We start from the raw sequence: 27774 nt of genomic DNA on the forward strand, positions 1-27774 counted from the left end.
CATCTCTATATGTTGCCAACTTGTACTTCCCAAACGCTTAGTACACAGTAAGCGCTCAATAAATACGACTGACTGACTGACTGACTGAATGAATGAATGAATGAATGAATGGGTTGTTTAGGAGAGAAGCAGAGTGGCGCAGTGGAAAGAGACCGGGCTTGGGAGTCAGAAGTCACAGGTTCTAATCCCGGCTCCGCCACGCATCTGCTGTGTGACCTTGGGCTAGTCACTTCCCTTCTCTGGGCCTCATTTCCCTCATCTGGAAAATGGGGATGAAGGCTGTGAGCCCCCCGTGGGACAACCTGATCACTTTGTAACCCCCCTAACGCTTAGAACAAGTGCTTTGCACATAGTAAGCACTTACTAAATGCCATTATTATTATTATAACCATGCTTTGCACATAGTAAGCGCTTAACAAATGCCATCATCATTATTATCATTATATGTTGCCAATTTGTACTTCCCAAGCGCTCAGTCCAGTGCTCTGCGCACGGTGAGGGCTCAGTAAATAGGATTGGATGAGTGAACGAATGTGTGTCCTTCGGTGTGTGTTGGGGAGAGCCGTCGGGCTGGGGGAGGGCGCGGGGCAGGACCCCTCCCGCCTTCCTCATTCACTCATTCAACTCAGCCCAGCGCATTTATCGAGCCCTTACTGTGTGCAGATCACTGTACTGAGCGCTTGGAAATGGTAATAATAATAATGACGGTATTTGTTAAGCGCTTACTATGGGCCAAGAGCTGTTCTAAGCGCTGGGGGAGATACAAGGTCATCAGGTTGTCCCCCGTGGGGCTCACAGTCTTCATCCCCATTTTACAGATGAGGGAACTGAGGCACAGAGAAGTGAAATGATATAATAATAATAATAATAATGACATTTGTTAAGCGCTTACTATGTGCAAAGCGCTGTTCTAAGCTCTAGGGAAGCTATAAGGTGATCAGGTTGTCCCACGTGAGGCTCACAGTCTTCATCCCCCATTTTATTCATTCATTCAATCGTATTTATTGAGCGCTTACTGTGTGCAGAGCACTGTACTAAGCGCTTGGGAAGTACAAGTTTTACAGATGAGGGAACTGAGGCCCAGAAAAGTGAAGTGATTTGCCCAAAGTCACGGAACATTCGAGTGGCGGAGTCATGATTAGAACCCATAACCTCTGACTCGGGGCTGCAGGAGATGCGGGGGGCGGGGGGAGGGGAGGGAGGAGCAATAACAATAATAACGATGGCATTTATTAAGTGCTTACTATGTGCAAAGCACTGTTCTAAGCGCTGGGGAGGTTACAAGGTGATCAGGTTGTCCCACGGGGGGCTCACAGTCAATCCCCATTTTCCAGATGAGGGAACTGAGGCCCAGAGAAGTGAAGTGACTTGCCCAAAGTCACCCAGCGGACAAGTGGCGGAGCCGGGATTTGAACCCATGACCGCTGACTCCAAAGCCCGGGCTCTTTCCACGGAGCCACGCTGAGGGGGGAAGGGCAGGGGGAGGGGAGGGAGGGGCAGGGAAGCCCCCAGCCCAGCCGGGAGGGAGGAGATGGAGATGGAGACGGGTGGGGGTGGGGGGTGGAAGGGGCAAAGAAAGGGTGGCGAAGGGGAGGGGGTCTGGGGCCCCAAGGACTGGAGAAGCAGCGTGGCTCAGTGGAAAAGAGCCCGGCCTTTGGAGTCAGAGGTCATGGGTTCAAATCCCCGCTCCGCCACTTGTCAGCTGGGTGACTTTGGGCAGCTCACTTCACTCTCTGTCTCCCCCTTTTAGACTGTGAGCCCACTGTTGGGTAGGGACCGTCTCTATATGTTGCCAACTTCTACTTCCCAAGCTCTTAGTACAGTGCTCTGCACACAGTAAGCGCTCAATAAATACTATTGATTGATTGATTGATTGATTGATTCTCTGGGCCTCAGTTCCCTCATCTGGAAAATGGGGATGAAGACTGTGAGCCCCCCTGTGGGACAACCTGATCACTTTGTAACCTCCCCAGCGCTTAGAACAGTGCTTTGCACATAGTAAGCGCTTAATAAATGCCATTATTATTATTATTTATTATTATTATTATTGTACATATTTATTACTCTATTTAGTTATTTATTTATTTATTTTACTTGTACATTTCTATCCTATTTATTTTATTTTTTTGGTATGTTTGGCTTTGTTCTCTGCCTCCCCCTTTTAGACTGTGAGCCCACTGTTGGGTAGGGACTGTCTCTATGTGTTGCCAATTTGTACTTCCCAAGCGCTTAGTACAGTGCTCTGCACATAGTAAGCGCTCAATAAATACGATTGATTGATTGATTGATTGATTGATTATTATTATTACTGGAGCAGCCGCTGTCCACCGTCCTGAAATCCACGCCCCCCTCCCCTCCCCATCCCCTCGTAGCGTAATCCCGTCGCCTTGGCAACGTGTTATCCCCCCGGAGGGCCGGCCAATCAGAGAGTCGCCCATCCCCGCCTGGACCAGCGGAAGGCAGAGGGCTCGGGGGGCTTCCAGGGGTCCGGTCCAGCACCCTGCCCTCCCCGTCCTCCAAACCCAGCAGGGAAAAGGGGCGGCTGGGCAATAATAGTAGCATTTATTAAGCGCTTACTACGTACAAAGCACTGTTCTAAGCGCTGGGGAAGTTACAAGGCGACAGAGTTACAAGTTACAGTTACAAGTTACAGAGAAGCAGCGTGGCTCAGTGGAAGGAGCCCGGGCTTTGGAGTCAGAGGTCAATCAATCAATCAATCAATTGTATTTATTGAACGCTTACTGTGTGCAGAGCACTGTACTAAGCGCTTGGGAAGTACAAGTTGGCAACATATAGAGACAGTCCCTACCCAATAGTGGGCTCACAGTCTAAAAGGGGGAGACAGAGAACAAAACCAAACATACTAACAAAATAAAATAAATAGAATAGATATGTACAATGAACATGGGTTCAAATCCAGGCTCTGCCAATTGTCAGCTGTGTGACTTTGGGCAAGTCACTTCACTTCTCTGGGCCTCAGTGACCTCATCTGTAAAATGGGGGTCAAGACTGTGAGCCCCACGAGGGACAACGTGATCACCTTGTAACCTTCCCAGCGCTTAGAACATTCATCCATTCAATCGTATTTACTGAGCGCTTACTGTGTGCAGAGCACTGTACTAAGCTCTTGGGAAGTCCAAGTTGGCTCACAGTGGCTCACAGTGGCTCACAGTCTAGGACAGTGCTGTGCACATAGTAAGCGCTTAACAAATGCCATTATTGTTATTATTATTACAAGGTGACCAGGCTGCCCCGTGGGGGCTCACAGTTTTCACCCCCATTTTACAGTTGAGGTCACTGAGGCACAGAGAAGTGAAGTGACGTGTCCAAAGTCACACAGCTAACAAGTGGCGGAGCCGGGATTTGAACCCATGACCTCTGACTCAACAGCCCGTGCTCATTCCACTGAGCCAGATTCCCCACAAGCGCAGCCCGGTCGGGCGAGCTCACAGCCGGGCCGGCTCCAGCTGCCTCTGTAATAAGAAATAAAAAGGATGGTATTTGGGAAGCGCTTACTCTGTGCCAAGAACCGTTCTAAGTGCTGGGGTAGATTCAAGGTAATCAGCTTGTCCCACACGGGGCTCACAGTCTCAATCCCCATTTTACAGATGAGGTCACTGAGGCACAGAGAAGTTAAGTGACATAATGATGATGATGATGATGGTTTTTGTTAAGCGCTTACTATGTACGAAGCACCGTTCTAAGCGCCGGGGTAGATACAAGGTAATCAGGTTGCCCCACGTGGGGCTCACAGTATCAATCCCCATTTTACAGATGAGATAACTGACGCACAGAGAAGTTGTGACATAATAATAATAATAGTAATAATAATAATAATAGTTCTTGTTAAGCGCTATGTGCCGAGCACCGTTCTAAACGCTGGAGTAGGTACAAGGTGTTCAGGTTGTCCCCTGGGAGGCTCACAGTCTTCATCCCCATTTTACAGATGAGGGAACTGAGGCCCAGAGAAGTGAAGTGACTTGCCCAAAGTCACACAGCTGACAAGCGGCAGAGCTGAGATTTGAACCCACGGCCTCTGACTCCAAAGCCCGGGCTCTTTCCACTAAGCCACGCTGCTTCCCCAAGAAGCAGCCTGGCCTAGCGGATAGAGCATGGCCCTGGGAGCTAGTAGGTCATGGGTTCTAATCCTGGCTCTGCCACTTGTCTGCTGTGTGACCTTGGGCAAGTCACTTCATTTCCCTGTGCCTCAGTTACTTCACCTGTAAAATGGGGATTAAGACTGTGAGCCCCTCGTGGGACGGGAACCGCGTCCGACCCAATCTGCTTGTATTCCCCTCCAGCATTTAGTACAGTGCCTGGCTCACGTTAAGCACACAACAAATACCACAATTATTATTATTACATTTGAAATTCGAAAGTAATAAACTGTTTAAGAAATGGTTCCAGAAATCATCAAAATGGAAAACAATGCATAGAAAGAAAAAAAAAACTCAAGTGACCCTAACCAAAAGACCTTAGACTAACAGTTTAGGTCAAGAAATATTATCGGTTGATGAATGAGGAAGGGAACCCTTGATAGTGTGACTATCATATTATGTCTTATAATAATAATAATGGCATTTATTAAGCACTTACTATGTGCAAAGCACTGTTCTAAGCGCTGGATCCCAATAATAGTAATAATTATGGTATTTGTTAAGCACTTACTGTGTGCCAGGCACTCTACTAAGCGCTGGGGTGGGTACAAGCAAATCGGGTTGAACATAGTTCCTGTCCCACATGGGGCTTCACAGTTTCAATCCCCATTTTACAGATGAGGTAACTGAGGCACAGAGAAGTTAAGTGACTTGCCCAAGGTCACACGGCAGACAAGTGGAGGAGTGAGATTAGAACTCATGACCTTCTGACTCCCAGTTCTGTGCTCTATCCACTACGACATGCTGACTCCCAATCGTATCAAGCGTCCTATTCATTCCCTGCACTTACATATTAGTGCCTAGACTTCTGTGCAATCTTTTTTTTAAAAATTACTATTTGTTAAGTACTTAATATGTGCCGGGCACTGTACTAAGCCCTAAGGTATAAACGAGCTAATCAGTTTGGACACAGTCCCTATCCCCCATGGGGCTCACAGTCTTAATTTCCATTTTACAGATGAGGGAACTGAGGCACGGAGAAGTGAAGTGACTTGCCCATGGTCACCCAGCAGACAAGTGGCAAGGCCGGGATTAGGATTTAGGTCCCTTCCAATTCCCAGACCGGGGCTCTTTCCCACTTAGGCCTTGCTGCTTCTCTTGAACTATTTGATTGAACTTTCAATTGTGTTTGTTTTGATTCAACTGCTTGTGAATGTCTCTCCGGGGTAATAATAATAATGATGGTATTTGTTAAGCGCTTACTATGTGCGAAGCACTGTTCTATGCGCTGGAGGGATACAAGGTGATCAGGTTGTCCCACGTGGGGCTCACAGTCTTCAACCCCATTTTACAGATGAGGTCACTGAGGCACAGAGAAGTTAAGTGACTTCCCCAAAGTCACACAGCTGACAAGTGGCGAAGCCGGGATTAGAACCCATGACCTCTGACTCCCAAACCTGTGCTCTTTCCACTGAGACATCATAAACTCCATGAGGGGGATTGGGTCTACTTAACTCCGCCAGGCTCTACCAAGCATTTAGGTCTCTTGATTCCCTGGGCCAGACTCTTACCACTAGACCACACTGCTACTTTCATTCTCCATATATATATATAAATATAATGGCATTTATTGAGCGCTTACTATGTGCAAAGCACTGTTCTAAGCGCTGGGAAGGTTACAAAGTGATCAGGTTTTCCCACGTGGGGCTCACAGTCCTAATCCCCATTTTACAGATGAGGGAACTGAGGCCCAGAGAAGTGAAGTGACTTGCCCAAAGTCACACAGCTGACAACTGGCGGAGTTGGGATTTGAACCCATGACCTCTGACTCCAAAGCCCGGGCTCTTTCCACTGAGCCACGCTGCTTCTCCGATATTTCCTGGGGACGAGTTTTCGGGCATTTTATCGCCTCAGGTTCGCGATTCACGTGCTTTTTGGCCTCAAGTGGAGGATGTTTGTCGACAATTCAGAAAGACGAATGCGCCAAACGATTAAAGTCCCTCCTGCCAGCCGATTCGATTTCAATTGGATGCTCCACTCTAAAACTTGAGGTGGAATTTCCAGGCTCTTCTGCTCTCAATCAATCAGGGACATCAATTCAGCGCTTACTCTGTGCAAAGTCCTGTTTTTAATTACATATGGGGTTGATTGGGTAGGGACGGTCTCTATATGTTGCCAATTTGTACTTCCCAAGCGCTTAGTACAGTGCTCTGCACATAGTAAGCGCTCAATAAATACGATTGATGATGATTAAGTTCTTACCATGTACCAGGCTCTGTGCTAAGCCTTAGGGTAGGGTCAAGATAATTCAGATCGGACACAGTCCTCATCCCGCATAGGACAGAGGTTAAGTGGCTTGTCTCACATTCTGTTTGGGTGTAATATTTTTTTGTATTTGTTAAGCACTTACTATGTGTCAAGCTATTTTCTATGCACATTTTCTTAGTATAGTGCTTTACACACAGTAAGCACTCAATAAATACCATTGACTGATTGACTGTCAGCTTCTAGACTGGGAGTAGTGTGGCTCAGTGGAAAGAGCCTGGGCTTCGGAGTCAGAGGTCAGGGGTTCAAATCCCAGCTCCGCCAATTGTCAGCTGTGTGACTTTGGGCAAGTCAGTTAACTTCTCTGGACCTCAGTTACCTCATCTGTAAAATGGGGATGAAGACCGTGAGCCCACCGTGGGACAACCTGATCACCTTGTAATCTCCCCAGCACTTAGAACAGTGTTTTGCACATAGTACGTGCTTAATAAATGTCATTATTATTATTATCTACTATTTCTATTATCATCTCTCAAACGCTCAGTACAGTGTCTGCACACAGTAAGCTCCTTCAGGGCAGGGATCATGCTTACCAACTCTACTGGACTTTCCTTATCTCTCAGTTCAGAGCTCTGCACACAGTATTCTGCAGCTCATTTAGGATAGGGATTATGTCCACTAACTGCATTTTACTCTCCCAAACATTCAGTACCGTGCTCGGCTTACAGTAAGCGCTCAATAAATAGCACTGATTGATTAACTGATTGATTGGAGGGCATGACAGGTGTGGTAGAGGCCTCCCACCATACTGAGAAGCAGTGTGGCTTTAGTGTCAGGAGGACGGGTTTGGGAGTCAGAGGTAGTGGGTTCTAATCCCAGCTCTGCCACTCGGCAGCTATGTGACTGTGGGCGAATCACTTAATTTCTCTGTACCTCAGTCACCTCATCTGTAGAATGGGGATTAAGACTGTGAACCCCACCTGGGACAACCTGATAACCTTGTATCTTCCCCCAGCTCTTAGAACAGTGCTCGGCAAGCAGAGTAAGTGCTTAACAAGTACCATCATTATACCATCGCTCATTTTCCCGGGGAGTGATTGATTATGATTTCTCACTGTTGAGGAAACCAACGGGTCCAGATTTGCTCTGGGTTTTAGGGGCTGGGGGTGGCAGGGGAACTGAAGTAGAGGAAAAAATATCCCCCCTCCCCACTTTCTGCCTTCCCCACAGGCAGAAGATGGAGGCCAGACAGATGGGGGAAGTAAGACAATGGGCCTGAAGTGAATATATGATGGCCTGACTTCAAGTTATTCTCTGGCCTGGAGGAACCAGGATGGGCAGTGGAATTCCAGTTGCCATGGCAACATAGGGCCGGGTTTCCCCGGCAACTGAGATCCTCAGGGTCCCGTTGGTGACAGGCGCTGACGGAAGAGTCTGTCAAACATGGCTTGGATCTTTTTTCTCAGCCAGCTCTGCCCAGGCTTGGTGAAGGGCAGGGGTCCGGCTGGGGTCAAAGGGGGCGTGGGGGGCAGACTGGGGGTCAAGGAGAAGGGAAGGGTCCTTTACCCTAAGGTGATCAGGTCGGAATCTATTGTGTGAAAAGGGGAAAGGAGCCTGTGGGATTGGCGGAGACCTTTCCCTGTTTTACAACAGAAATAAATTCTACACTGTGAACCCATTGTTGGGTAGGGATTGTCTCCATCTGTTGCCGAATTGTACTTTCCAAGCATTTAGTACAGTGCTCTGCACACAGTAAGCACTCACTAAATATGATTGAATGAATTATGGTATTTGTTAATAGTAATAATAATAATGGCGTTTGTTAAGCGCTTACTATGTGCCAAGCACTGTTCATTCGTTCATTCATTCAATCGTATTTATTTAGCGCTTACTGTGTGCAGAGCACTGTACTAAGCGCTTGGGAAGTACAAGTTGGCAACGTATAGAGACGGTCCCTACCCAACAGCGGGCTCACAGGCTAGAAGGGGGAGACAGACAACAAAACAAAACATGTAAACCAAGTAAAATAAATAGAATAAATAGGTACAAGTAAAATCAATAAATAGAGTAATAAATATGTACAAACACACACATATACACACACACACACACATATATCATCAATCGTATTTATTGAGCGCTTACTGTGTGCAGAGCACTGTACTAAGCGCTTAATATATATATATTATAATTTATATTATATTATATTAATTATAATATATATATCTATATGCAGGTGCTGTGGGGAGGGGAAGGAGGTAAGGCGGGGGGGGATGGGGAGGGGGGAGGAGGGGGAGATGAAGGAGGGGGCTCAGTAGTTCTGACCTACTGTGAACTCTTCCAACAAGGCTGATAACCTGCTAACTGTCCATTTTAGGGGTGAGACTGTAAACTCGTTGTGAACGAGGGTTCGGTATATTGTCCTGCACAGAGTAAGGGTTCCATCAAAAATCACTGATTGACTGATTCCCTGCTAGTTGGTGGTCTAGCCCCCCGCAGGTGGTCCTCAGTTTAGGGGGCTCCCTAAGGGCTGGGGGAGGGTAGTTCCTCGTCTAGACTGAGTGGAGCCCAGTGACCCCTCGCTCGGAACCCCCTCCCCATCTTCAAAGCCCTTCTAAAACCACTTCTCTGACTAACCTCACCTCCCCACCTTATTCCCCACTGTTCTAAGCGCTGCTGGGGGGATACAAGGTGATCAGGTTGTCCCACGGGGGGCTCACAGTCTTAATCCCCATTTTACAGGTGAGGGAACTGAGGCACAGAGAAGTTAGCCCAAAGTCACACAGCTGACAAGTGGCAGAGTTGGGATTTGAACCCATGTCCTCTGACTCCAAAGCCTGGGCTCTTTCCGTTATGTGCCAGGCACTCTATTAAGCCCTGGGGTATTCATTCATTCATTCATTCATTCATTCATTCATTCATTCATTCATTCAGTTGTATATACTGAGTGCTTACTAAGTGCAGAGCACTGTACTAAGCGCTTAGAGAAGCAGCATGGCTCACTGGAAAGAGCACGGGCTTTGGAATCAGAGATCATGGGTTCAAATCCCGCCTCCGCCACTTGTCAGCTGTGTGACTTCGGGCAAGTCACTTAACTTCTCTGTGCCTCAGTTACCTCATCTGTAAAATGGGGATGAAGACTGTGAGCCCCCCGTGGGACAACCTGATCACCTTGTATCCTCCCCCGCGCTTAGAACAGTGCTTTGCACATAGTAAGCGCTTAATAAATGCCATTATTAGTATTATTATTATTATTAGGAGAAAACAAAACAACAACAGATACATTCCTTGCCCACAATGAGCTTACAGTCTAGAGGGGGAGACAGACATTAAGGCCAACTCAGAGGATGGCTCGTGGGCGCATGCGGACATTCACTCATTCAATCGTATTTATTGAGCGCTTACTGTGTGCAGAGCACTGGACTAAGCGCTTGGGAAGTACAATTCGGCAACAAATAGAGACAATCTCTGCCCACAACGGGCTCATTAGCAGTAATCACAGAAAGACATAGAGTGGATAACTAACCTACCTGTGATGCCACAAAACTTCAAAGGATGTGTGTGTGTGTCTGTGTGTGTCTGTGTGTGTCTGTGTGTTGCTTAGTGGATAGAGCCTGGGTTTGGGAGTGAAAAGATCACGGGCACATGGGCCTGGAAGGGAAGCAGTCCCAGCTCTGCCCCACCCGGCTGGGTGATCATAATAATGATGGCATTTATTAAGCGCTTACTATGCGCAAAGCACTGTTCTAAGCGCTGGGGAGGTTACAAGGTGATCGGGTTGTCCCACGCGGGGCTCACAGTCTTCATCCCCATTTTACAGACGAGGTAACTGAGGCACAGAGAAGTCCAAGTCACTTCACTTCTCTTGACTCAGTCTCCTCATCTGTAAAATGGGGATTAAGATCGTGAGCCCCATGTGGTACAGGGACTGTGTCCAAACCGACTTGCTTGTATCTACTCCAGCGCTTAGTACAGTGCCTGGAACATAGTAAGCGCTTAGCAAATACCATAAAAAAAGCACATAAGGCAAACAAAAGGTGGCGGGCAGGTTGAGGGAACTTGGGGTGTGGGGGATGAGTTGGGGAAGGCTTCCTGGAGGAGATGGGCTCTCAGGAGGGCTCTGAAGGAAGGGAGACTGGTGATGGTGTGGATTCCTCCAGGAGGCCTTCCCAGATTGAGCCCCCTCCTTCCTCTCCCCCTCGTCCCCCTCTCCATCCCCACCGTCTTACCTCCTTCCCCACAGCACCTGTATATATGTATATATGTTTGTACATATTTATTACTCTATTTATTTATTTATTTATTTTACTTGTACATATCTATTCTATTTATTTTATTTTGTTAGTGTGTTCGGTTTTGTTCTCTGTCTCCCCCTTTTAACTGTGAGCTCACTGCTGGGTAGGGACTGTCTCTATATGTTGCCAACTTGTACTTTCCAAGCGCTTAGTACAGTGCTCTGCACATAGTAAGCGCTCAATAAATACGATTGACGATGATGATGATGATATATCTATAATTCTACTTATTTGTATTGATGCTATTAGTGCCTGTCTTCTTGTTTTGTTTTAATAACAATAATAATAACAATGATATTTGTTAGGCGTTTTGTTGTCTATCTCCCCCCTTCTAGACTGTGAGCCCATTCTTGGGTAGGGACCGTCTCTATCTGTTGTCAAATTGTACTTCCAAAGCACTTAGTTCAGTGCTCTGCACACAGTAAGCGTTCAATAAATACAATTGAATGAATGAATGAACGAAGAAATGAATGGACTTGTACGTATTTACTATTCTATTCATTTTGTTAACGATGGGCAGTTAGCTTTAATTCTATTTGTTCTGAAGACTTGACACCTGTCCACATGTTTTGTTTTGTCCTCTGTCTCCCCCTTCTAGACTGTGAGCCCGTTGTTGGGTAGGGACCGTCTCTCTATGTTGCCGACTTGGACTTCCAAAGCACTTAGTTCAGTGCTCTGCACACAGTAAGCGCTCAATAAACACGATAGAATGAATGATTGAATGAATGAACGAACGAATGAATGGACTTGTACGTATTTACTATTCTATTTATTTTGTTAATGATGTGCATTTAGCTTTAATTCTATTTGTTCTGACGACTTGACACCTGTCCACATGTTTTGTTTTGTCGTCCGTCTCCCCCTTCTAGACTGTGAGCCCGTTGTTGGGTAGGGACCGTCTCTATATGTTGCTGACTTGTACTTCCCAAGGGCTTAGTACAGTGCCCTGCACACAGTAAGCGCTCAATAAATACGATTGAATGAGTGAATGAATGTCAAATCCCAGCTCCACCAATTGTCAGCTGTGTGACCTTGGGCAAATCACTTAACTTCTCTGGGCCTCAGTTCCCTCATCTGTAAAATGGGGGTGAAGACTGTGAGCCCCCCGTGGGACAACCTGATCACCTTGTAACCTCCCCACCGCTTAGAACAGTGCTTTGCACATAGTAAGTGCTTAATAAATGCCATTATTATTATTATGCATGGATGCATGAATGAATGAATGTATATATGTATATATGTTTGTATGTATTTATTACTCTATTTATTTTATTTGTACATATTTATTCTATTTATTTAATTTTGTTAATATGTTTTGTTTTGTTCTCTGTCTCCCCCTCCTAGACTGTAAGCCCACTGTTGGGGAGGGACTGTCTCTATATGTTGCCAACTTGTACTTCTCAAGCGCTTAGTACAGTGCTCTGCACACAGTAAGTGCTCAATAAATACAATTGAATGAATGAATGCGTGAATGAATGAAAGCATGCATGTATGAATGCATGCATGAATGCGTGGATGCACGAATGCATGCACGAATGAATGAATGAATGCACGAACGAAAGACCGAAGGAACGAACGAACGAATGAATGCATGAATTAATGAATGCATGAATGCGTGGATGCACGAATGAATGAACGAATGAATGCACGAACGAACGAACCAATGCGTGAATGAATGCATGAATGAATAAATGCGTGGATGCACGAATGAATGCACGAATGAATGAATGCACGAACGAACGAAAGAATGCATGAATGAATGCATGAATGCACAAATGCGTGTATGCACGAATGAATGAATGAATGCACGAATGAACGAACGAACGAATGAATGTATGAATGTATGAATGCAAGAATGAATGAATGAATGCACAAACGTACAGACGAACGAATGAATGTATGCATAATAATAATAATGATAGCAGCATTTATTAAGCGCTTACTATGTGCAAAGCACTGTTCTAAGCACTGGGGAGGTTACAAGGTGATCAGGTTGTCCCCCGGGGGGCTCACAGTCTTCATCCCCATTTTACAGATGAGGGAACTGAGGCCGAGAGAAGTGAAGTGACTTGCCCAAAGTCACCCAGCTGACAACTGGCAGAGCCGGGATTCGAACCCACGACCTCTGACTCCAAAGCCCGGGCTCTTTCCACTGAGCCACGCTGCTCTTTCCAGCTTCTCCACGCTGCATGAATGAAGGCATGAATGCACGAAGGCACGACTGTGAGCCCACTGTTGGGTAGGGACCGTCTCTCTATGTTGCCAATTTGTACTTCCCAAGCGCTTAGTCCAGTGCTCTGCACATAGTAAGCGCTCAATAAATACGATTGATGATGATGATGATGAATTAAGGAATGAATGCATGCATGCATGAATGCACAATGAATGAATGAATGCACAAAAGAACGAACGAATTGAGGAATGAATGAATGAATGCATGCATGAATGCGTGGATGCACGAACGAAAGAGCGAATGAATGAATAGGCGCGGACCATAGAGAGCGGGAGGGCGCCGGGGCATAGAGTAGAGCCGGCGCCGCCGCCGCTGTCGCCACCGCCGGAAGTTTGCCAGAGCGGCTTCCGGCCCCTCCAGAGCGGCTTCCGGAACCGCCAGGGCGGCTTCTTCCGCCCCGCCTGCCCCCCCTCGGAGCCGGAAGTGAAGGAGCCAAACAAGCCGGCCGGGCCCACAGCTCCTCTTCAGCCACAGACCCACCGACATGTCCAACATGGAGAGTATCCTTCTTCTTCCTCCTCCTCCTCTTCCCTCCTTCTCCTTTCTTCTTCTTCCTCCTTCTTCCTCCTCCATCCTCCTCCCCCAAGGACTGGCACTCCCAGGCCCCATTTCTCTCTCCCTCCCCCCTAGTCGTTCAGTCAATCAATCAATCATATTTATTGAGCGCTTACTGTGTGCAGAGCACTGTACTAAGCGCTTGGGAAGTCCAAGTTGGCAACATAGAGAGACGGTCCCTACCCAACAGTGGGCTCGCAGTCTAGAAGGGGGAGACAGACAACAAAACCAAACATCCTAACAAAATAAAATAAGTGGAATAGATAGGTACAATCAATCAATCCATCGAGCGCTTACTGCGTGCAGAGCACTGTACTAAGCGCTTGGGAAGTACAAGTTGGCAACATAGAGAGACAATTCCTACCCAACAGCGGGCTCACAGTCTAAAATAAATAAATAAATAGAGTAATAAATATGTATAAGTATGTTCAACCGGATTAATTGAGCGCTTACTGTGTGAGCCCCCTTTTCCCTCTCCTCCTCCCCACAGCACCTGTAGATATGCTTGTACGGATTTATTACTCTGTTTATTTTACTTGTACATGTTGACTATTCCGTTTATTTTGTTAATAATAAACAAGTAGCTCTCAGCCCTACTGAGAGCTCACCTCCTCCAGGAGGCCTACCCAGGCTGAGCCCCCTCCTTCCTCTCCCCCTCGTCCCCCTCTCCATCCCCCTCGTCTTGCCTCCTTCCCTTCCCCACAGCACCTGTAAATCAATCAATCGTATTTTTTTGAGCGCTTACTGTGTGCAGAGCACTGTACTAAGCGCTTGGGAAGTACAAGTTGGCAACATAGAGAGACGGTCCCTACCCAACAGCGGGCTCACAGTCTAGAAGACTGTATATATGTATATATGATTGTACGTATTTATTACTCTATTTTACTTGGACATATCTATTCTATTTATTTTACTTTGTTAATATGTTTGGTTTTGTTCTCTGTCTCCCCCTTCTAGACTGTGAGCCCGTTGTTGGGTAGGGACCGTCCCTAGATGTTGCCAACTTGGACTTCCCAAGCTCTTAGTACAGTGCTCTGCACACAGTGAGCGCTCAATAAGTATGACTGATTGATTGATGAATGATGCGCATCTAGCTTGATTTCTGTTTGATGACTTTCATTCATTCCATCGTATTTATTGAGCGCTCACTGTGTGCAGAGCACTGTACTAAGCGCTTGGGAAGTCCAAGTTGGCAGCATATAGAGACGGTCCCTACCCAACAGCGGGCTCACAGTCCAAAAATGCCCCATCCGTCGGCAACGGAGGCTTCTGCAGGCGGGCCGGTAGGAGAGCGTGAGCCCACTGTTGGGTAGGGACTGTCTCTATATGTTGCCAATTTGTACTTCCCAAGCGCTTAGTACAGTGCTCTGCACGTAAATATGATTGATTGATTGATTGAGAGCGGTCGCGGCGGCGTCCCTGTGGACAAGGGCCCAGTCCAACCCCGCTGGATCCTCCGGCCGGGCCGCGGGAGGCATCCGGAGGGAACAGCTGGAGCGGGAGAAGCCTCTTGGAGCGGGCAGGAGACCTCATCGCGGCCCTCGGGAAAAGCCTGCCCTGGTGAGTGACCCAAGAAACACTCGGGGTACCTGCGGCCGGACACCCGGCAGATTGTGCGGGCAGCGGCCACCTCGGGGTCTGGCCGGGAGCCCCCATCCGCTCGCTGCTCATGGACGATGGCCAGCCTCCTCCTCCACCCAGGGCCCCGGCCATTTCCACACCCCAGAGAACGCTAAATTGTGTTCTTCTCGAACCCAGGCCCCGTCCAGGAGTTTTCCCGAAAGAGAGAGGCTTCTGGGCACCCTCAGGTTGCTCGAGGTGCATTCCGTGTGATGATTGTGATTGAGAAGCAGCGTGACCCAGTAGATAGAGAAAGGGCCTGGGAATCAGAAGGACCTGGGTTCTAAACCTGGCTCTGCCCCTTGTCTGTTGTGTGACTCTGGGCAAGTCACTTCACTTCTTTGGGCCTCAGTGACCTCATTTGTAAAATGGGGATTAAGACTTTGAGCCCCTTTTGGGACAGGGATCGTGTCCAACTCGATTTGCTTGTCTCCAGTCAATCAATCAATCAGTCGTATTTATTGAGCACTTACTGTATGCAGAGCACTGTACTAAGTGCTTGGGAAGTACAAGTTGGCAACATATAGAGACAGTCCCTACCCAACAGTGGGTTCACAGTCTAAAAAGGGGGAGACAGAGAACAAAACCAAAACATACTAGCAAAATAAAATAAATAGAATAGATATGTACAAGTAAAATAAATAGAGTAATAAATATGTACAAACATATATACATATATACAGGTGCTGTGGGGAAGGGAAGGAGGTAAGATGGGGGGATGGAGAGGGGGACGAGGGGGAAAGGAAGGAAGGGGCTCAGTCTGGGAAGGCCTCCTGGAGGAGGGGAGCTCTCAGTAGGGCCTTGAAGGGAGGAAGAGAGCTAGCTTGGCGGGTGGGCAGAGGGAGGGCATTCCGGGCCAGGGGGATGACGTGGGCCGGGGGTCGATGGCGGGACAGGTGAGAACAAGGCACAGTGAGGAGATTAGCGGCAGAAGAGCGCAGGGCGCGGGCTGGGCTGGAGAAGGAGAGAAGGGAGGTGAGGTAGGAGGGGGCAAGGTGATGGACAACCTGGAAGCCCAGGGTGAGGAGTTTCTGCCTGATGCACAGATTGATTGGTAGCCACTGGAGATTTTTGAGGAGGGGAGTAACATGCCCAGAGCGTTTCTGGACAAAGACAATCCGGGCAGCAGCATGAAGTATGGATTGAAGTGGGGAGAGACACGAGGTTGGGATATCAGAGAGAAGGCTGATGCAGTAGTCCAGACGGGATAGGATGAGAGCTTGAACGAACAGGGTAGTGGTATGGATGGAGAGGAAAGGGTGGATCTTGGCAATGTTGCGGAGCTGAGACCGAAAGGTTTTGGTGACGGCTTGGATGTGAGGGGTGAATGAGAGAGCGGAGTCGAGGATGACACCAAGGTTGCGGGCTTGTGAGATGGGAAGGATGGTAGTGCCGTCAACAGAGATGGGAAAGTCAGGGAGAGGGCAGGGTTTGGGAGGGAAGACAAGGAGTTCAGTCTTGGACTCCACTCCACTCTGGTGCTCAGTAGAGTGCCTTATGCAAATACAACAATTACTATTATTATTGTTATTACTTTATTATTAGTCTCTGGCGGGTCTTCTTCGCCCGCCCCCGGCCTCACCCACATCTCAGGACTAGTCTGGAACTGAATTCACCTCCTCCCTCAGGTCGGGCATTTACAAGCCTCTGTTTTTGAGGTCCCAGTCCTGGCTCTTTCAGGCCTGCTGGGCATCCTGCAGATAAGACTCTGGGAATTAGCTAGACTGCACGTGCACTTCAGTGCGGGTGGCATCCCTGCCCTCCTCCTTGCTAGTTGAGCTCCGGGCCCTGGCAAGACCACCCTGGGTAGGGACAAAGACCGTGAACACTGCCAAGCCAGCCACTGACACTAGAATCGACTCTTCCATGGGGCCTCGATGCCCAGGTCTTCACCAAGTCTCCCCCTTCTAGACTGTGAGCCCGCTGTTGGGTAGGGACCGTCTCTATATGTTGCCAACTTGTATTTCCCAAGCTCTTAGTACAGTGCTCTGCACACAGTAAGTGCTCAATAAATATGGTTGAATGAATGAATGAATGAACCGGCTTTCCCGTTGGGAGACTCCGTTATTTTCATCCTGGCTCTCGTAGAGAGGCGCTTCTATCAAGCAATTTGGACAGATCCTCTCCTCCCCTCTCACTTTCTAATCAGGATAGAATAGCAGAACTAATAATAACCATTGGGAGAAGCAGCGTGGCTCAGTGGAAAGAGCCCGGGCTTGGGAGTCAAAGGTCATGGGTTCTAATCCTGGCTCTGCCACTTGTCAGCCGTGTGACTTGGGGCAAGTCACTTCACTTCTCTGGACCTCAGTTACCTCATCTAATGGGGGTGAAGACTGTGAGCCCCACGTGGGACAGCCTGATCACCTTGTATCCCCCCCAGTGCTTAGAACAGTGCTTTGCACATAGTAAGCGCTTAACAAATGCCAACATCATCATCATCAGTAATAGTAATAATTTCTAATACTAGAAACCTGGCTTTAGTCCAGGGCCCCCAGGCACCCAGTGGCCTTTGCTAGCCCAGTGATGTTTCTGCCTTGGCGGTCCTGGTGCTTCGGGGGCTGTGAGGGAGGTTCCAGCCTTCTAGGTTGGGGAGGAAGAGGCTGAGATGCGGAAGCCTCCGGAGGTTTGGGACTTGGAACGGGAGCCTCCGCCATCCCAGAGAAACAAGGCAAGCCACGGCTGGCCCCGCCGGAGGACGTGAAGTCCACAAACGCACCGATGAGCGACAGTCCCTAAGTTCATTCAATCATTTATTGAGCGCTTACTGTGTGCAGAGCACTGGACTAAGCGCTTGGGAAGTCCAAGTTGGCAACATCTAGAGACGGTCCCTACCCAACAGCGGGCTCACAGTCTAGAAGGGGGAGGCAGACAACAAAACCAAACATATAAACCAAAGAAAATCAATAGAATAAATACGTACAAGTAAAATAAATAAATAAATAGAGTAATAAGTACGTACAAACATGTATACAGGTGCTGTGGGGAGGGGAAGGAGGTATGGGAATGTTAGCATTAGAAAAGTGAAGTGTGTGGACTGAGGAGAACAGACTGTTCTTTAGACTGTGAGCCCACTGTTGGGTAGGGATTGTCTCTATATGTTGCCAACTTGTACTTCCCAAGCGCTTAGTACAGTGCTCTGCACACAGTAAGCGCTCAATAAATACGATTGATTGATTGATTGATTGAGAACAGCCAGGTTAGGTAGGAGAGGGGCAAAGCGATAGAGTGCTTTAAAGCCCATAGGAATTTCTGTTTGATGCAGAGGTGGAGGGGCAACCCCCGGAGGTTCTTGAGGAGTGGAGAAACATGGACTGAACAGTTTTGCAGAAAAATGATCCAGGCGGCAGCAGAATGAAGAAATGGACTGGAGTGGGGGGTAACGGGAGGCAGGGAGGTCAGCGAGGAGGAGGAGGATGCAGTAATCAAGGTGGGATAGGATGAGTGCTCGGATGAACGTGGTTCATTAATTAGCGTGGGCAGATGGGAAGCTAGGAGGTGGGCACTGCTCCCGTCCCATGCCGAGAGGCAGCATGGCAGAGTGGATAGAGCACGGGACTGGGAGCCAGAAAGTCACCGGTTCTAATTCCGGCTCCGCCACTTGTCTGCTGTGTGACCTTGGACGAGTCACTTCTCTGTGCCTCAGTTACCTCATCTGTAATATGGGGATTAAGGCTGTGAGCGCCACGTGGGACAGGGACTGTGTCCGCCCCGATTTGCCTATATCTACCCCAGCGCTAAAGGGTGGCACATAGTAAGCGCTGAATAAATACTATAATTATCATTATTATCATCATTAGCATTGCGGTCTGCCATCTCCCCACTGGGGCAAGGAGAAGCTCGGCTGTCCCGGGCCTGGGGTTGAACAGGGCGTGGTGGCCTTGGCCTGTGGAGCCCTCCGCCTCCCGGCCCCGCCATCCTCGCCCAACTTGAGCGAGGATTTGGCCGGGTCTCCCTTCTGCTGGGAAATTCATCAGTGCTCGGGGTGGGCAATGGCTTTTAAACCTCACGTTTGACCCTGCCGGTCCAGCCCCCGCAGTGTGAGCCAGTAGGTGCCCGGGAGGCGGGGGTCCGGGGTCAGAACCGGGGGGCATAAGTCGGAGATTGAGGTGACAGGTGAGGGTGGGCCAGAGGATCCTGGCAGAGGAAGGGAGACGATGTGAGGGAGGAGTGGGGATCAGGAGCGCCTGGGAAGGCGGGGGAGTGGGGTCGGCGGTCAGCCTGCTGCGGGGGACCGTGTGGACGAGCGAGAAAGCGGGATAAGGGTGACCCCTATTTATTTATTTATTTATTTTACTTGTACATATCTATTCTATTTATTTTGTTTTGTTAGTATGTTTGGTTTTGTTCTCTGTCTCCCCCTTTTAGACTGTGAGCCCACTGTTGGGTAGGGACTGTCTCTATGTGTTGCCAATTTGTACTTCCCAAGCACTTAGTACAGTGCTCTGCACATAGTAAGCGCTCAGTAAATACGATTGATGATGATGATGATGACGATGACGACGGAGAGAAGCGGGGAGACGGCCGGGGGCGGCTCCAGCGCGGAGAGACCCCTCCCTCTGGCTGCAAAGCAAGAGAGGGATGAGGATCCATCAGCCAGCCAGCGCTGTTATCTACTGAGTGCCTCCAGAGTGCCCCGGGCCTTGCCGTTTCCAGTCGGCGGGCCGCGGGTACGGATTCAGTGGTCATCATCATCATCAATCGTATTTATTGAGCGCTTACTGTGTGCAGAGCACTGTACTAAGCGCTTGGGAAGTACAAATTGGCAGCATATAGAGACGGTCCCTGCCCAACAGCGGGCTCACAGTCTAAAAGACTGTGTGTCCTGCGGGCCGGCGGAACCGACTCTTCAGCCTCGGCCATTCCCGGCGGGCAGCGGTCCGAACGGGTCGCCAGCTGTAGGGGACGAAGGGGGGCTGGTTTGGGGGGTGGAGCAGGGGAGGCGGGGTGGGTTGACAAGGGGATCTTGACCGCTGGTCACCCTCCGAGCCCCGCCTAGCCCCCAGCGGGCACTGGGCTGGGAGATAAAGGGGGCCTGGGTGTGCCCTCACCCACAAACCCACCCCCAAGTGCCCCTCCCACATCTGCGTGGCTCCATGGACCACCCTAAGCCCTGGCCCTTGGCAGCTGCCCCTCTCACCCCCACACCTGCAGGGAGGAGAACGAGCAGGAGGAGAAAGGCAGAAGCAGTGTGGTCTAGTGGCTAGAGCCCGGCCCTGGGAGCCAGAAGGACCTGAGTTCTAATCTCAGCTCCACCACTTGCCTTCTGTGTGCCTTTAGGCAAGTCCCTTCTCTGTGCCTCAGCTCCTTCATCTGTAAAATAATGATAAGCTAGCTCTCTTCCTCCCTTCAAGGCCCTACTGAGAGCTCACCTCCTCCAGGAGGCCTTCCTAGACTGAGCCCCTTCCTTCTTCTCCCCCTCGTCCCCCTCTCTATCCCCTCATCTTACCTCCTTCCCTTCCCCACAGCACCTGTATATATGTATATATGTTTGTACATATTTATTACACTATTTATTTTACCTGTACATATCTATTCTATTTATTTTATTTTGTTAGTATGTTTGGTTTTGTTCTCTGTCTCCCCCTTTTAGACTGTGAGCCCACTGTTGGATAGGGACTGTCTCTGTATGTTGCCAGTTTGTACTTCCCAAGCGCTTAGTACAGTGCTCTGCACACAGTAAGCGCTCAATAAATACGATTGATTGATTGATTCCCACTGTTGGGTAGGGACCATCTCTATATGTTGCCAACTTGTACTTCCCAAGCGCTCAGTACAGTGCTCTGCACACAGTAAGCGCTCAATAAATACGATTGATTCCCACTGTTGGGTAGGGACTGTGTCTATATGTTGCCAACTTGTACTTCCCAAGTGCTTAGTACAGTGCTCTGCACACAGTAAGCGCTCAGTAAATGCGATTGATGATGATGATGATGATTGATTGATTGATAATAATGGTACTTGTTAAGCTCTTACTGTGTGCCAACTTCTATTTCCCAAATGCTTCGTACGGCGCTCTGCACACAGTAAGCGCTCAATAAATACGATTGGATGAATGAATGTGCCAAGCACCGTTCTGAGCACTGGGGTAGATGCAAGGCGATCAGGTTGCCCCACGTGGGGCTCCCAGTCTTCATCCCCGTTTTACAGAGGAGGGAACTGAGGCACAGAGAAGGTAAGTGGCTGTCCAAAGTCACACAGCTGACAAGTGGCAGAGCCAGAATTCAAACCCATGGTCTCTGACGCCCAAGCCCGGGCTCTTTCCACTAAACCACGCGGCTTCTTTGAGGATTAAGATCAATCAATCAATGGTATTTATTGAGCACTTACTGTGTGCAGAGCACTGTACTAAATGCTTGGGAAGTACAAGTTGGCAACATATAGAGACGGTCCCTACCCAACAGTGGGCTCACAGTCTAAAGGACTTAAGACTGTGAGCCCCATGTGTGACATGGACTGTGTCCTACCTGAATTCTTTGTGTGTATATCAGCACTTAGAACAGTGCCTAGCACATAGTAAGCACTTAACAAATACCATAAAAAAAACAAAAAACAGGGGCAGCTAGGAGGGAATTAACCCTTGGTGGCAGCAGCCAGCCCAGCCACGTCTGGGTCCACACTCTTTGGGTTGAATACGGAACGGAGAAAGACAAGGCGACACAGGCAGTCGTATTTATTGAGCGCTTACTGTGTGCAAAGCACTGTATTAAGCGTTTGGGAGAGTACAACATAACAACATAGCAGACACATTCCCTGCCCACAATGAGCTGACAGTGTAGAGGAGGAGGCAGAAACCAATATAAATATATAAATTCCATACAGGAACACAGCTGTGGCCAACAGAGCAGTGCGTGGCACATAGTCAGCGCTTAACAAATACCATTACTATTATCAACAATAATTATTTCATTAATTATATTAGTATAATTATTATTTTATTAATAATTATTAATATCATATAATTAATGGTACAATAACAGTTATATTAAATTAATTGTATTAATTATATATGAATAATATAATTGCATTATCATTAATTGTCACCACACTAATAATTATATCATTAATTATATTAATATAATTACTATCATTTCATTAATAATTATTAATATTATATAATTAATCGTACAATAACGGTTATATTAAATTAATTGTATTAATTATATATAAATAATATAATTGTATTATTAATTGTTATTGTATTAGTATTATTAATTATATTAATAATAATAAAGATGGCATTTGTTAAGCACTTACTCTGTGCAAAGCACTGTTCTAAGCACTGGGGGGGATACAAGGTGATCAGTTTGTCTCACGTGAGGCTCACGGTCTTCATCCACATTTAACAGATGAGGGAACCGAGGCTCCGAGAAGTTAAGCGACTTGCCCAGGGTCACACAGCAGACATGTGGTGGAGGCGGGATTCGAACCCATGACCTCTAACTCCAAAGCCCGGGCTCTTTCCACTGAGCCGCGCTGCTTCTCTATTACTTCTCTCTTCTCTATTACTGCAGTTATACCCGGGAGACGGAAATGAACTTCACTAACGGATGAACCAGGCAGAGAATGGAAAGCAGGGTTTGGTGGGAATTCTGTTTCTAAGAAATGGCCAAAGCCAGTCCAGCCGGGAATTGCCCGATGTCCGGGGGTGGGGGCAGGGACCCCCGGCATGGGCCCAGCCCGTTGGGGGTGGGTTTGGCTTGTCCTCATCCTAGACTCTCCCCCCTGTCCCCAGGGATTCCTCCCCGGGGCCTGTTACCTGGAAACACACGCGACAACTAGCGTGTTGCGGCTTCAGCCGTGGCCCCTTAGACGGGCCGCCTTGGCTAGGGTGAGCTGTCGTCCGAAAGTCCCCCAGACCTGCCACGCTGCCATGGTCCAACCCGGTCTCCTGCCCCGCGGGCTGGAGTTTTTAAGTTCCTTGACCTCCGCGGCACAGAGCACCTGTTTAACTTGAAGTTCGCTGCCAAAGAGCTGAGCAGGAACTCCAAAAAGTGCGACAAGGAAGAGAAGGCGGAGAAGGCCAAGATAAAGAAGGTAAGTGCAGCCAGGGGCATCTGGGGGGAAGTGGCACTGAGCAGGTGGGGGGACGGGGCGAGGGCGCTCCCTCATCATCATCAATCGTATTTATTGAGCGCTTACTCTGTGCAGAGCACTGTACTAAGTGCTTGGGAAGTACAAATTGGCAACATATAGAGACAGTCCCTACCCAACAGTGGGCTCACAGTCTAAAAGGGGGAGACAGAGAACAAAACCAAACATACTAACAAAATAAAATAAATAGAATAGATATGTACAAGAAAAATAAATAAATAAATAAATAGAGTAATAAATATGTACAAACATATATCCATATATACAGGTGCTGTGGGGAAGGGAAGGAGGTAAGATGGGGGGGATGGAGAGGGGGAGAGGAAGGAAGGGGCTCAGTCTGGGACATGCCACGTCCTGGTGGCCAGAGCCCCGGCTTGGGAGTCGGAAAGACCCGGGTTTTAATCCTGGCCCCACCACTTGTCTGCCGTGTGACCTTGGGCAAGTCGCTACACTTCTGCGTGCCTCGGTTCCCTCGTCGGTAAAATGGGGACTAAGACTGTGGCCTCCAGCTGGGACAGGGACCGTGTCCAATCCGATTCGCCTGTCTCTACCCCAGGGCTTAGTACGGTGCTTTACATATAGTAAGCTCTTAACAAATATCACAATTATTGTGATTATCAGGAGATGTTTTTACAGGGGGAGCCGTGGGAGCGGATCTAAGCCCCCGCCCCCGGATCCCCTGCGGGCCAGTGGATTTTCCTGCCTCCCAAAATGGGTCCGCCACTGTACGTTCCTCGGTCAGGGTCCCTGTGGTTGCTTGGGAGCCCCAGGGTTTCATCCCTGTTGGGGGGCCCCCGTAGCTTGGAAGGAAGCTGGAGGTGGTCCTGTTGGGAGTCGGGGGGCAGGGGTGCCGAAGGGTGCGGGCTGTGGGCCACCGGCTGGTGTCGGCTGGCTCCATTTCCACACCTGGAGCCCAGGTGGCCACGCGTTCCCCCATCCCCCCCAAAACAGGCCATTCAGAAGGGGAACACAGAGGTCGCACGGATACACGCTGAAAACGCAATCCGGCAGAAGAACCAGGCCATTAACTTCCTCCGGATGAGCGCTCGGGTGGACGCGGTGGCGGCTCGGGTCCAGACCGCGGTCACCATGGGCAAGGTGAGACGCGGCCTTTGGGAGCCGGAGCCCACCCCCCGCCCCGGCGGGGCCCTCGGAAGCGAGACTCCCCCCCCCGGGCGAGGCCCAGCTTGAAGGGAGAAGACCGGACCGGTCCTGGAGCCGCTCTCCGTCACTTTCACCTCACGGTCATTGGGCGGGTGGACCTGTCGGGGCGGTCTGTCCCGGGGTGGGGGAGGGTGTGGACCTCTCGGTGAGGTCTCGGGGGGTGGGTCCCTTGGGGGAGTCAGTCCGGGGGTGGGGGAGCCCTGCTCAGGGCCCCCACACCCCGGCCTGGATCAGCCCCGTGGTTTCTACTGTCATCTCCCTGCCAGGTGACCAAGTCAATGGCGGGTGTAGTGAAGTCCATGGATGCCACGTTGAAGAGCATGAACCTGGAGAAGGTAGGCCGTGTCTGCCCCCCGCCCCCCGATCCCTCGTGCGACCCCTCCCTCCGCCACCCCCCGCGCCCTGACCGCGTCTCTCCGCCGCAGATCTCCGCCCTGATGGACAAGTTCGAGCACCAGTTCGAGACGCTGGACGTTCAGACGCAGCAGATGGAGGACACGATGAGCAACACCACGACCCTCACCACGCCTCAGGTGGGCCTGGACTCCTGGGTCCCGAGGGCCGGAGCCGCCCGCCTCCCACCCCGAGGCGCGGTCCCGGGCCCGGTGCCGGGGGATGGGATCTACCCACCTCCGTCGCCTCAGGCCCTCGCCGTGTGGCCTTCTGCCATGCCACAACGCCTTCTGACAGCCTGATGGTACAACTCCCGGGACCGGTTGTGGGAGTGGCGAGCTCCAGTGGCTGCCACGGGCCCCGGGAGGGAGGGAGGGAGAGTCACAGGCTGACCCGCCTCATTCTCTCACCCCAGAACCAAGTGGACCTGCTGCTGCAGGAGATGGCGGACGAAGCCGGGTGAGTAGCCGTCATCCGCGGCGGCCCCCGGAAGGAGGGAGCCGGGAGAGGTCGTCTTCCCGCCCCGCGCTTACACACACATCATCATCATCAATCGTATTTATTGAGCGCTTACTGTGTGCAGAGCACTGTACTAAGCGCTTGGGAAGTACAATTTGGCAACATATAGAGACAGTCCCTACCCAGCAGTGGGCTCACACATGCCTCCATCTGCCACCCACAGTGTCAACCGAGCCCACGATCTCCCCGCACTGGGATCCCCTGCCGGGGAGGGGGACCGGGAGGCGTGCGGAGGAGGTGGCCGCGGGCATCCCGAGCAACTCGGCTGAGGCTGGAGCCTCCCCCCGAGGCTTGTGGCGGGGGGAGGCTCGGGAGAGAGAGCCACGGGCATCCAGAGTGGGTCGGGCCGAGGCCCGGCCGGGAGCCTCCCCGTGAGGTCGGGTGCATAGCTGGGGAAGCTCAGGGGAGAGGGCCAGGCTGAGGCGGGGATGTGGGGAGGGCTGCCCTCTGACTTGTGGTCTCGTTGCAGCCTGGATCTGAACATGGAGTTACCCCAGGGCCAGACGGGCTCCGTGGTGGGCACGAGCGTCGCCTCGACCGAGCAGGTGCGGCTTGTGGCTCGGGCTCGGCGGGTTCAACCGGGTCTACCGAGGGGTCATCTTGGTTTTTATTCAGAGAGCCCAATGGGATTGCCGCTCCTGAGCACGATAGAGCCTGTGGCGGACCAGTGCCCGCTAGGGTCCTTGCTTCCCGCTGAGCAGTACCCTCTCCGGTCAGGCCCCCATGTCCAGGAGCATTTCCTCTGGGCCTACTGGATGCCGGCCGCTATTTACTGAGTGCCTACAGGGTGCAGAGCACTGTAGCGGGTGCTATTGACTGAGCATCTCCCGTGCGCAGGATGATGATGATGATGGCATTTATTAAGCGCTTACTATGTGCAAAGCACTGTTCTAAGCGCTGGGGAGGATACAAGGGTTGTCCCATGGGGGGCTCATAGTCTTCATCCCCGTTTTACAGATGAGGGAACTGAGGCACAGAGAAGTTAGACGACTTGTCCAAAGTCACACAGCTGACTGTACTGGGTACTTGGGAGAGTCCAGAAGGATCAGCAGACAAAATCCCTGCCCTCAAGGGGCTGATGGTTTAACCGGGTCCTGCTGTGGAAGAGGGTCGCCCCTTTTGAACCAGGTGGCGGCCGCCCGAATCCGCGGGTGGACTCAGATGTCATTGGTCTCCACAGGACGAGCTGTCGCAGAGACTCGCCCGCCTCCGGGACCAGGTGTAACGGACCGGCCGTCGTTCCCGCCCCCGCTTCTGAACCGCCGTCCCACCTTCCGGCCCCCTCACCCCCTCCGGAAAAACCGTGCCCGTTCCCCGGATGCTCGGTCACTGTCGGCCGGCGACAGTTCCCAAATCCAATACCGGGAACCCGCTCCGGGCGCGCCTTCCCCGAGAGGATCGGAGCGTTCGGAGCGGCCAGGGAGGGGAGGGGGGCGGGGGTCTCGGTCCCTTCCGCGGGACCCTGGTGAGGTGTAAAGAACCGTCCCTGTTACGTTTGTCCGAAACCCCAGACCCAAACCCGACTGGGATGGCCCAGGGGCCGGGGTCAGTTTTAATCTTCACGGAGGATGGCCAGTTGTCGTCGAACTGGTAGCCCCGTGAGGCGTCCAGCCACCTCTGACCAGACGGCGTGAGCTGGCTCTGGTCCGCGTCCCTCAGATGGCCGGCGAGCGGCGGGACGACGCTCGTGCCCGGAGCCCGGGACTCCTGCCCTCCGAGTTGTATAAATTCCTATAAAAATGGTCTTGGTTAACGGGAAGCCCGCTGGCCCCGCCCCATCCTTTCCCAGGAGGCCGGAGGGTCCTCGTTCAGCCTCTGGAATAATAATGGTGGTATTTGTGAAGTACATACCGGGTGCCAGCCACTGTACTAACCGCTGGGGTGGTAATAATAATAATAATGATGGCATTTATTAAGCGCTTACTATGTGCAAAGCACTGTTCTAAGCGCTGGGGAGGTTACAAGGTGATCGGGTTGTCCCACGGGGGGGCTCACAGTCTTAACCCCCATCTTACAGATGAGGTAACTGAGGCACAGAGAAGCTAAGGGACTTGCCCAAAGTCACACAGCTGACAATTGGCCGAGCCGAGATTCGAACCCATGACCTCTGACTCCAAAGCCCGGGCTCTTTTCCACTGAGCCACGCTGCTTCTCATAATAATGGCATTTATTAAGCGCTTACAAAGTGCAAAGCACTGTTCTAAGCGCTTGGGGGATACAAGGTGATCAGGTTGTCCCGTGGGGGGCTCACAGTCTTCATCATCATCATCAATCGTATTTATTGAGCGCTTACTATGTGCAGAGCACTGTACTAAGCGCTTGGGAAGTACAAATTGGCGACATATAGAGACAGTCCCTACCCAACAGTGGGCTCACAGTCTAAAAGTCTTCATCCCCATTTGACAGATGAGGGAACTGAGGCCCAGAGAAGTGAAGTGACTTGCCCCAAGTCACACGGCTGACAATTGGCGGAGCCGGGATTTGAACCCATAACCTCTGACTCCAAAGCCCGGGCTCTTTCCACTGAGCCACGCTGCTTCTC

At 50.3% G+C, this 27774-nt stretch overlaps 2 protein-coding genes across 2 annotated transcripts in view; one reads left to right on the forward strand and one right to left on the reverse strand.

Moving 5' to 3' along the window:
- The first annotated feature begins 13298 nt into the window (after positions 1–13298).
- Positions 13299–26991, forward strand: CHMP1B (charged multivesicular body protein 1B). The gene is made up of 8 exons (XM_038748078.1): positions 13299–13390; positions 23002–23099; positions 24108–24254; positions 24587–24655; positions 24746–24853; positions 25129–25172; positions 25702–25777; positions 26413–26991. Exons 1-8 carry the CDS (start codon positions 13375–13377, stop codon positions 26455–26457), a joined length of 603 nt encoding a protein of 200 aa, XP_038604006.1. The 5' UTR covers positions 13299–13374; the 3' UTR covers positions 26458–26991.
- Positions 26516–27774, reverse strand: part of TBX22 (T-box transcription factor 22) — a 57108-nt gene continuing 55849 nt past the window's right edge. Inside the window, 2 exon segments of the mRNA XM_038747794.1 lie at positions 26516–26616; positions 26726–26963. Of these exon segments, the coding sequence (XP_038603722.1) occupies positions 26516–26616; positions 26726–26963 (339 nt within the window).

The sequence above is a fragment of the Tachyglossus aculeatus genome, chromosome 6, assembly GCF_015852505.1.
Source record: "Tachyglossus aculeatus isolate mTacAcu1 chromosome 6, mTacAcu1.pri, whole genome shotgun sequence".
In the NCBI taxonomy this organism is placed as follows: Eukaryota; Metazoa; Chordata; class Mammalia; order Monotremata; family Tachyglossidae; genus Tachyglossus; species Tachyglossus aculeatus.

What these genes read in the sequence shown, in the direction of transcription:
- CHMP1B (XM_038748078.1), top strand. An exon ending in AGAAGGCCAAGATAAAGAAG is followed by an intron (nt 23,100 to 24,107) that starts GTAAGTGCAGCC and finishes CCCCCAAAACAG; the next exon opens with GCCATTCAGAAGGGGAACAC. An exon ending in AGAGCATGAACCTGGAGAAG is followed by an intron (nt 24,656 to 24,745) that starts GTAGGCCGTGTC and finishes TCTCCGCCGCAG; the next exon opens with ATCTCCGCCCTGATGGACAA.